General features: G+C 36.4%; 1 protein-coding gene across 1 annotated transcript in view; it reads left to right on the top strand.

Annotated features, from left to right (window-relative positions):
• Positions 1 to 533: 533 nt before the first annotated feature.
• The window catches only part of NSMCE1 (non-SMC element 1 homolog (S. cerevisiae)), a 15,204-nt gene continuing 4,223 nt past the window's right edge, over positions 534 to 11,514 (top strand). The window contains 3 exon segments of the mRNA XM_009585350.1: positions 534 to 690; positions 9,238 to 9,359; positions 10,547 to 10,624. Of these exon segments, the coding sequence (XP_009583645.1) occupies positions 573 to 690; positions 9,238 to 9,359; positions 10,547 to 10,624 (318 nt within the window). The 5' untranslated portion in view covers positions 534 to 572.

Genomic DNA, 11,514 nt, shown 5'->3' on the forward strand with positions numbered 1-11,514 from the left:
CCGTTATTCGGTGCTTGGGCTTGGAGGAGGCTGGAAGTCTGGAAGCTGCTTTTTTCTTGTGAACTATTAACCATTATTTGGCTGCAGTGGTCAAGGAATTTCTTGAGATGCTTTTATTTAGTTCTGATGTTCTTCAGAACACTTAGCGGGGGATTTTCTGTCCGAAGTAAGTTACGCTCTAGTTAGACCAGTTATTACGATATGAAGTAAGGAGAAGCATCTAACACAAAACTACGCAAGGTGTTCTGTTGATTGTTACACATACAACACTACTATTTTCGGTTTGGGGGTGTGATAGCACAATGCCCACGTTGTTTTATTCTGTAGCTAACATTAGTTGGACATCATCCAAAAGTTGGACTTTTGCATCCTTCTCTTAGAACCTTAGAGTTAGTCACCATCTGTATTCTGAGAACAAGCTGGAGGATCTGCTTTTTTGCCCTGATTCAATGTTAGAGAGTTTAATTGAAATCTTACGTATGCTTGGACTGTGTATTTTTAATTTGCATGAACATGTGCGTTAATTTCAGCTTACACCTCTTGCAGCATTTGAAGCCTGGTGGAATATTGCGATGGCAGCTCAGATGACTGATGCTCATCGACGGTTCTTGCAGGTCCTGATGTCTCATGGGATAATGGAAGGATCAGAGGCTAGGAAATTACACAGGCGCTGCTGTGAAATCCACAAAGGTGTGTCTCTTTGGAGAAAAAGTAGGGAGATGGAAGAACTATTTTTTTGCTGGCGCAGTTTATAAATAATTAGATTTCTGAAAAGCATACACCATCTAAAGCTTTAATGATGTGAATGTTCTCTCACTTTCCTAAAAGATAAAATAACACAGCAATGAGGAAACTAAGTTTTAATCAGGTCAGACTCAGACAGAGCACTTTTTATTTTAGCAAAGATGTTTTTATATAGGTTATACATTTAAAAAAAAAAATTTTTGACACTCATAGTGCTGAGATTTCCAGAATGTTTTCCTTCATACTTATTTGGAAAGATTTCCTTTGGAATGTAATGTGAAGTGTATGCTGTTATCCATCTTGAGTAAATCTGTCACATCTGACCGATACATGGTCGGTTGTTTAGTTTTAATATATGCTATACCAAGCTGAATTTTCTGGCACATGTAACAAAAATTTGGTTGTATACTATCAAATCTGTGTGAAGTTCATGTTCAAACTTAAATAGTACAGAAATGTGTAATCAACTCAATAAGGATTTTTTTCAGAGATCTGCTTACAAATCAGAGATGTGTATTTCATCTTCAGTAATTTTGAAAATGTGGTGGGCACAAAGCGAAATAAAGCTGTAATGAGTAATGTGTTTAGCGCTAATTAATCAGTAGGTATTAGATGTGTCAGTTGCTGGTTCCCAGAAAATAGTGAAAGAATAAAATGCCTCTATTTTCATCTTTTCCTTATTTATGAACAAAATAGAAAAGGGCAAGGAGTGTGTAAGAACAAAAAGTGCCATTTAAAAGGAAACACCCAAATGCTGTTCAAATTAGTGATTTTAAACCACTGCCATTGAAAGGCAGGTAACTTCAGCAGATGATGTTTAACATTCTGAGATCTAATATGCGCTGAATATATGTCTCAGGTTACTTTCTGTTTCTCCAGTATTTACGACTTTAAAAATAAAAGCCTTCTTAACAGTTATTTGGGGGGGTTTAGTCAGTTCAGGATATCTGTGTGAGTCTGTTGAGAGCTGAACCAATAACTGCAGGGCACCTGAACTATTCAGTTGCTGGTGGCTAACCAGGATGGTAACTTCATCACCATTGCTAACTATTCTTTCTCTCTGTTAAGAGAGAAGAGACTGTAGTCACTGATGCACACAACCTGTTGTGAACTCCATCTTGCTTTGTCATCACAAGTGGAGTCCTTTCTGGGCGATGGCACTATTTATGCATTTTCCTTAGTTAAAAGGAGTCAAACAGACTCCATAGGTTTTCAAGCTCTCCTGAGCCAAAAGAGCTTATTTCAGCATCTGCCCAAATTTCTGACTGAAAAAAATGGAAGTGTGGAAAAATAACGTTGATTTTTCAGGTTTACTCCTGTATTTGTGAGAACCAAGCCACTGTGATTTGTAAAGGAATTTATCATAAATGGTAGAGATGGCCTAAGCCAATAGCATGGCTATAGTGAGTTTATTGTGTGATAAGAACAAAGAACCTTAAGAAAAAAAACTTTACGGCTAGATCGTGTTTTCAGTATGCAGGATCAGTGAGCTGTGCTGCAGTAAGAGCTGAATAGAGTTATTATTCATTAGGAAGGCTTATTTAATAGAAGGATTTAGACAAAAATGGCTCCATTGCAACAGCTGTCTACCAAGTACTTGATATTTTTTCTGCATTTTTTGGATGTCTAATGGAAAAGTTTATGAAATTACACACATACAGTGTGGGAGTTTTAACTGTTACAGTTTTATTAAATGCTCTACCTAGGAAAGCTTTTTGTCACGTTGGGAGGCAAAAGGATGTTGGACTTGACTCACTGAATGGAACACTTCCCCCCACATTTGTTTTATGAACGAAAGAACCAGCGATTTGACAAACCCATCCTTGTCAGGGGCAAAGTTAACAGTATCACAATTTATGAGATGATGGTAATAGCATTTTTATGAGGAAACAGCCTTACTGGACTGTTTCTAGATGAAGTTCTGATTTTGATGTAGTTTCTTCAAATACATCTTAATACTTGCTTAGTGCAATCTGAACAATAATTTTCAAATCGGATCAAAGCTAATGTTACTAAAACTAGCTTATTTGAATTAATTATTTTCTTCTGCAGGTTGTAAGCATTACATAACAAGGCTGTCTCCTATCTATGACATTGGTTTCCTTAAATACAAAAGAATGAAAAAGCTGCGTGAAATGAAATCAAGTCATATAGTAACCAGCCTGTGCAGCCTCTGAGCAAAGTGATCTGAAAACTTTCCCTCCTGGTGTTTGGCACATTCTCTGTTTCTGGTTTATTTCAAAATCCTAAGCCTTTTGGCCAGGAGACACCTTCTTACGTTTTGTTTATCACCTGCATGCTTCCTGTTAGCAGACAAGTGTCTATGCTAAAATCTGCACACGGCTCTGAAGGAAAAGCTCCAAGCATCTACCAAAGTGTTGTGTAGGTTCATTAGAAAGTGTAAATTCAGTTAGGATACAAACTGCAGGCTTGTTGAGGAAGGTTATTGTAATTGCTAATACTTTTTTACTGGAATCCCTTAATGCATGCTGTTTCTGTCTGCATTGTGTTATGGCTTGTCCAGTTATGAAACACATTATAGTAGAAACTTAAGTGCAAAGTTAAAAACATCTTGCAGATTTCTAGCATTATTTAATAGCTAAGGTACCACGACATTCTCAGCATCCTTTCTGGGGTGGCTTTGTGTGTTGTCTGTGGGTGCAAGCTGTCTTCTTCTTTGTTTGTGTAGTCAGGGAAATGGTAATATACGAGTCAGCTGTTGTTGGATCCCTTTACAAGACACTGTGGGAGGAGAATACGTAGAATCTTACTCCGACTCTGACCCCACCCTGAAATCAGGAAACAATAAAAATAGGAGAGTTTGTAGTTATTTTTCCTGCTGTCTTTCAAGCCAGCTGAAGTTCTTTAGTAACTGAAGCTCTGGGTTTACACTACTCTAAATAGTACAGCTGGAAAGATGGTGCCTCTCCCCTGGAAAACACATGTGTCTCTGTAATAGCACGACTTTTTTTTTTTTTTTTTTTTTTTTTTTTTAAACAGATCATGGAATAAATATTGAGATTCATGTGCTCTCTATCCCTTGATAGATTTCCAAGTTTATCTATTTTTTCTTGGATTCAGCACATCTTCATTTGATGAGTATTTAAATATAACAATATTAGGCATTTTCGTGACCAGCATTTTATTTTCTAAAGACGTGGTCATTCACAAGCGTTTTCTTTGCCACATTCTTCTTGGCCAGAAGGTTAACAGAAAACACAGATATATTTTCTTCTGCTATGTTTTTGACGAACCTAAGGGTAATTTGGAGGGACAAAAATTTAAGTTGCCCTTCAAACTGATGGCCGTATTTGCTGAAGGACAGTATTAGGTAATATTTATACAATTATTGATAAAATGTAACTGTGTATATTAAGTTACAATGAAGTTCATAAGAAAAATGGCCGATACAGTCCATATATGAAAGGATGTTTAGAAAAATGGAAGAATGAGAGAAAACTGCTTTTTTCCTGCCTGTTGGGTGTACAGAAGGAGTGTATTGGTTAACCATTCATTAACGTGGATTGTATCAGACTGGCTTTTGTCTAACTATGTTTTGTATTTTATTTAGCTGGCTTAGTTTAGTTAAGCTCAACTTAGAATAAAATAACTATTAGCGTCAACTTTAGTCTACAGTTGTACCAATTTCTTAAGCATAATATATTTCATGCTTGACTGTTGAAAGACCCACTAACTAAATTATATATGAGAAACAGGGATTCATAGAATAGACAAGCATTTTTGCTTTACGTGTTTTGTATGTCTTTTAGTATTTAGTATTCTAGGAAAAGCCTTAGCAGCCGCTCCTATGTGTGACCCAGTGTGCTCATTATGCTTATATCTTGTGTGCAAAGTTCAGCTAGAGCTTAGGGGAATTTTTCTTATCTGTGGTGGAATTTCCAGATAACCATCTGTTTGAAGTCTGTGTTTTATGTTACCAGAGAAGTGTTTGCATTGCAAAACAACAGAAAAGTCCACTGTACTGTTGCTTTGATTTTGCTTTATAGTGCATCAAATATGTCAAAACTAGAAAAAGAAAACGTGGCTCTTGGCTCCTCAAACCAGGCAAACTAGACAATGAAGAATATCACAAAGCACTGACAGACAACGGACTGGGGAAGATCAGTGGGAGTATAGACAGTGAGATGACGCAATTCCTCAGCAGTACTTTGCTGTAGTGTAGTGAACGCCTTTAAGTAAATGCACTTCAGTTATTTCTCTTACGTGTTGTGGGAGAAGTGAATGCTGAGGAAACTTTTTGGTGAGGATGAGATGAGGTTTTCTGGTGGATGGCTGTACTTTCTCCCATCTCACCTGCATCATATTGCCCATTACTAGTTCTGGAAGCCATGCTCCTGCCAGGCTTAGTAGTATTCTTGTATCTTGTCACAGTCTGCCCACTCTACAGGGACTCTTCTGTTTTTACTGTGGATTTGCATCTACTTATCTGTAGAATTCAAGGTTAGAACGAAGTAATCTATTTTTGTGTCCCACGTAACGCAGGTGCATGTTTTCTGCTAACTATTTTTTGCTGTGTATCAGATACCTTGTAGCTGGATTAAAACATAACATGTAGAGAAGTTTATCAATTACTAATTTAGATGTTCTGGTAATGAAAGACTGACTATATCCCTTGGGTCAAAATTCAATACTCCCTGTGTTAAGAAGACTGAATAAAGATGGGATGTGTCAGTCTAAAGTTGTACTGAACCAGCACTGTAGCGGAATGTAGGTGTTAGTCATCACTCAGGTAGTGGGTTAGTGGTTGCTGCAAAAATGAAGTCTTGGCTATGAGTCTTTACTGAAGTTCATTAGAACTTTTAAAGTGTATCAACATTGCACTGCTGGTGAAAATCCATCTGCGCAGTTTGAATAACTGAATATTTTCCCTCCCTGAACTCCTTTGCAGTCTGATTGTTTTTGTTCTAGATTGTTGTGTTGCAGTGTGCTACTAGAAGCAGCAACTTGTTCTTCCCAGTGATTCTATCTTTCATGGGAAGGCTGAAACACGTATCTTAGATGCATGCGTAGAAAGAGGTTTAATGTGAATGGTTTCGTATGAGTTTAAAATCATGTAAAGCAGGATACATGTAAAAAAATTAACAGTGAAGGACATAGGCTAGTCCATAGTTCAGATGTCGTTAAGCTCTCCGAGGCAGGGATTGCCTGATTTTATGTATTTATGTATAATACCTTGTGCTATTACAAAGAAGTGTTCTGGCTTGTTTTTGATGTTAAACAGAATAAAGAAAAAAAAGGTATTGTACAACATGTTGCTGTGAAGTGTAATTAAGAATGTTTTGTTTTTAAAGAACTTTGTAAATAAGCTTTTAGATTCTCATATTGGTAATGGTCCTGTTGCTTCAGTTTTTTCTAGCTATAATAAAGTTAGATGGCAGCATTTTCAAATCCTGATAGGGAGCTTCTTATTATATTAATCATCTTAGTACTAAGAGAGTAACCGAAGGAAATGGGAAAAAAACCCCAAACCCCACCACATTTTTTTCCTCAAAGAAATTCACTTTTCTGAATGTTTTATTCTTTTATTCTTCTGTGAAATGAAAACTGAGCATCAGTGACTTAAAATCCAAAGTAATTTGTCATGTTATTCTTCATGGTTTGTTCTAGTTTTTTAATTCTAAAGTTTGCAAGCTGATAAACTCTATGCCAAAAGCTGTTGTATAGTTATTAGTTTTTTTAATATGGTTTGATCTTGAAAATCAGCCATAAATATCAACACCGGTCATCAGTGGCTTATATTACATCTGCTCGGTGTCAGCAAAGAAGAAAAACATTTTTGTAATGCTACTTTGCAGACTATATTGTACTTAATCTTCTGGTTAATCGTTTGGTTACAGAGAACATGGAAGCTGAAGTGGAAATGGAAGCACATAGATATGATAACTATGTGTTTAGGTTTTATTTTAAAGCATTCACTCAGCTTATTTGTAGTCTTTTGCTGTAAACATGGGAGCTCTAATTTTATAATGGTGCCAGTCTATTTTTAAATTTATCATGAAGTTGTGGCGTCTCAGACTAATCCAAGTAATAAAGATTCCTGTTGTTTGCTTGTCTTTAAGCAAGAAAGTTTAAAACGGTGCCTGTTGAAAACTGATAATTAACCAAGAGTGTAAGTTTATTATGCTACCTGCTGTTTATAGTTTGCATACAGACACATTCAGAAAAGTTTCTGGTTTCTCTGGGCACCTCTGCTTTATCTTCAGTGAGGGATCTGTTCAGCTTTTCTCTGGAAAATATTTGAGTTTATTATTAAGAGTTTGTTCAAATTTACGAAAAAAAAAAAAACAACCAAAAACCCCAGAATATTTGTGTTCCATTTATTTACTGTTTGCTGTTTCCTATTTGCTCATCTGCTATCTGTCATTGAACTGAAATTTTCTTCTAAAGAAAATGCTTCCAAGCAGTGTTCTAGGGTAACACATAATGAGCTCTCTTTTTAATGCTGTCATGCGTTACCTTTATTAAGTGTTCAGGGCTGAGAATTGTTTATTGACAGAAAGAACAATACCTGATTCCTGCATATGCTTGGTTTTAAATGCTGTGAACAACTTTATTGTGTTCATAATTGGGTACTGGAATTGCAATTTGCTTTAATTTTATTTGACTGAAAAAAGATTACAATAAATACATCTGTGATATGATATTAGTTGAGATTGCATTTTATGCCCTAGAGAAGGAAATAATTTATTTCTGTTACAAAAAATAATTTACAGCAATTGTAACTAAGTCTTAGCTTTTTTTTTTTTTTAAAGGTACTACATTTTATAAGGGAAGTTACTGGAAATTAAGACTTTTCAAACAGTTTAATCCAGTATTTGGAAGTAGGGTAGTCCTGGCTCTAGTATGCATCTAACATACTCATGTTACAACAAGGTTTTCTTAAATACAGTCTTTTGAAGTAGTATTGACACCTCTGAGATAGTTTACCAGAAGAAAAAAGGACAAAGAGATTCCTGTACCGTCAGAATACAAGGATTGTGGATACTTACTGAATGAAGATCACATTAGTTTGTTTAATTGCTCATCAAATCTGTTGACAGTAAATAACTTGTTTTCAGTAGTAATGTATTTGAATAAACAGTTTCTATCCAATCAGTTGCTATGGCTGCCTGTACAAGAGGTAATTTATAAGCTTTTGTAAATAGTGAAAGGCACTTATAATTTCTCCTGAGTCTGGAATTGTAAATGGACCAACTTTTAGATGTTAAAATTGTTAAGTGCAGCTTTTGGTGTGATTTGTCGCCCATTCATTTTTATGGAGAGTTTATATCCCTTTTTTTCACAGATGATCTACTAGAGCCGCCATTCATCTCACATTAAAATGTTACAGCTGTTGTGTAAAAGAATATTCTTCTGTTATCTTTCATCTTACCCTCTGTTAGATCTGTCACTAACGCTCACTGGCTTTGATGTATGCAGAGTGTTTCTTGCTGACAGGTGCCAGGCAGGTGGCACGACAATTTGACAAAATTATACTTACTTTAATATTATACTTACTTTATTATTGTTCTTGCTGTTTGTTGGTTTTGTTCACTTAAGGAGTCTTATATATCAGAATCATGAACTTTCTGGGCAGAAGCATCCTGTGACTGATGTTTTTGCATTGCACTACGCTATAAAGTATAGTGGGGTTTTGAGAGTGGGACCTCCATCTGATGCTGTTACACAAGTGGTTGACTCTTATAGCTGAGAATAGTATTAAGTTAATGATAACCGATGGTATTTTTGAGATATCAATCATTTTTCTAAAATTATGAGCTGTTACTTAACGCTGTTTTTTAAACCCTAGCCCGCTGAAGTCAACAGGAGTTTTGCCACTGTCGTGATTTTGTTTTGGATGGAAGCTCTTGAGGGCGCGTGCTGTTACTGTGCAAGCAAAAGCCCTAGCACGTGCTTCTACAGAATGACTCCAGATCCGTCTTAATTATGTCTATGATAGAAATTCTCCTAGTGTTTAATTTGTTTGTAAAACATGACACAAGATATTACCTGTATTTCTACAATGCTAGCATTTTAAGTTTTCTGGTATATAACTTGATCATTTACGTGTCATTAATTTGTCACAGAACACAAAGAAACAAGGAATCCCTTGTGTGTAAGGGAAAGAAAGCAACTGTATTTTTGTATGGTGCATAATAATTTTTCCTGGTCATGTTTTATTTTCAATTCAACTTAGTTAAAGTCACTGTAATTAATGGATTAATGCGGTGCGTTCCATACAGCAAGGCAAAATGCCTGGACTCTCTCTCTAAACTCTGACTTTCAAGGAGCTGAGCTGCTCTGAAGGCTAGTAGTCAGCAGCACAAGAAAATAATATGTCTGCTGAATATAACAGAACTGTTTGAATTCTGCCTCACTTTTAGCTTTTTTACCTAGGAAAAAAATGTTTCAGCAGATAAAACATAAAAGATCTGCCTGATGTGTAGTTGTTTGGGTTTTTTTATGTATGTGCTTTTTCTTACTTATTTTCAGCATACTACGCACATGATAAACTGGATGATTTCATCAGTACTATTAACAGCCATCTACAGCCTTTGTTCATGCAGATCCGGAAAGGAATGTCGGAAGGTGATGGGAGAGCACATTATGCTTTAGTAAGTATGTGATGTGCTGCCATTGCGTGGTTTGGCTTCTCATGAGTAGTGATGGATAGCAGAGGGGGCCTCCCATGTCTCCCAACTTAAAATTAACCCTTGAATAACATGCCAATAAAAGGTCTGCACACCTTCCAACTGTAAAGGGGCAAAAAAACCTAGTTGTATCTGTGCATAATAAACGTAAGGCTGCCCAAAGTGCCATCTTTGGATGTTAGAAAGATTGAGTTACCTAGGGTCCTTTTCCTACAGCATATCTATAATAGAACTGCTATTTGGAGAAAACAGAGAATCTAGAACTGAAGGCTACATGTGCCAGCAGGCTTCTGACTCTTAGCAGTGTCTTGTGTGGTTTATGTGGAGCTGTTCCACTGTAATGCTGGCAGCTGCTAGCTACTTGTAGAACAGGGAGGGGGGAGGATAAATTGCCAACAGCCTAGGTGCGTGGAAATGGAACATGGCAACAAGGACTACAGCAGCGTCTGATTTATTTAGCATAAATATTGCTTAAGTGCTAAAGTGGGATTTCTTTTTCACAGGAGACATTCTTTCTCAAGAGGAATTTTTAAGCTAGAAAACATGGAGAGCCCTCCAACTTTAGTTTTCTTTTTCACTTACTCAAAAATCAACCTAGCATGAATGGGTTGCTAAGGAATGGCCTGTAAAATGTTTCCCTAGATGCTCTGCAATGTGCATGTCAGAGAGGGAAGATAATATAGTAAATTCAAAAGACCATACAAGAGGTATTCTAACATTAGCTGCTGCTTTTAACCTTTCTGGGTCATTTTGCCAGTTCAGTTGAGCTAATAATAAATAGCAGTCGCATGTGCAATAACATATGAAATATCAGTAACTGTTTTTCACAGTGAAACAAAAATGTGTATTATAACATAGTTACTGCCACTAATATTCTATATTAGTTCTATAGGGGGGAGGTGGCATTGTTTAAGAGCTTGGATTGGGCAGAGGCAGCTGTGGAGGGTATGTGGCTGGAAGGTCAGGGGTTGTAAAGAAAGGACTCGAGTACCATCGAGTGCCATCTTTAAGGAACAGCCTCTTTCATGCCACTTAAAGAAATTAGATTTCTGTTAGTTGTAAGATGATGTACTCTTTACCCCAGAGGATCTTTTGCAATTTATGGTGTAGAAATACAAAGGCACTTCGATTTCAGTTTATTTTTTTTGTAGGTGAATTTGGCAGAAACGGAAATAACTAAAATGGCATCTGACTATACAGAAAATGAATTAGAATTGTTCAGAAAAACAGTAAGTATGTCAGTTATTAGTTAGTAAATCACATTATTTGTGAGGGTACGATTTTAAAATGAATGGAAATGGAAATGAATGGAGATGTGGTTCAGGAACTAGTGCCATCTTACCTAAGTTTATCCCAAATCGAATGGGGGGTGGGGATGGGAGTATATGCAAGTAATGATTCCCTGTTGAAAGTCAGTTATCGGTATACTGAAATCAGCAATAGGGGAGTGCTCCTTGGAGTTAGTGACTTGACATACCTGCTTTTAGTTAAACAAACAACTTTCGTCAGGATTTTCAGTTGTGATTGCTGAATTTTTCACTGGCTTCAGTAGTCTAGTAATATGCCATAGATTTTAATGCTAATAACATACAAGTTGGATTTGCTGATTTGAACAGAAACATTTGTCTATTGTTATTACTTAGCCAATTAATTCTGTGTTTAATAAACTAGTCAGAATGCTGCTTTTTAAACGAGAAAACATGCACTTGAGAAATTCCAAATATAACTATTGGGCTGAGATTCCAGAACATTTGATGTGTAATTTCTTATCAACAACCATTAACGTGAGTTGTGATCATAGCTATGTATCCTGCATGAATTGTTCTCATAGTGTCTTGAACTTTGAGGACTTAATTTCTCCAGCCATAGATCTTCTAAATTTTTTTTTGCACATGTTAAAATAAAATTTTCTGATAAACTGGAGAGGTGTATTGACTATTCTGTGACAGCTGCAAAAGTCTAATCTACATGGATAGTACTCGGAGATTTCCTTGCCCTCCCCATTATTGGTGAAGCACCTATACAGCCATCTCAGCAGTGCAGAGGTGACATTGTCATGGTACATATTACTACTGGCATAAAAACTCTGCATGCTGCTCTGATATAATGAGCAGCAGGA

Source organism: Fulmarus glacialis, unplaced genomic scaffold (assembly GCF_000690835.1).
Source record: "Fulmarus glacialis isolate BGI_N327 unplaced genomic scaffold, ASM69083v1 scaffold51479, whole genome shotgun sequence".
Lineage (NCBI taxonomy): Eukaryota > Metazoa > Chordata > Aves > Procellariiformes > Procellariidae > Fulmarus > Fulmarus glacialis.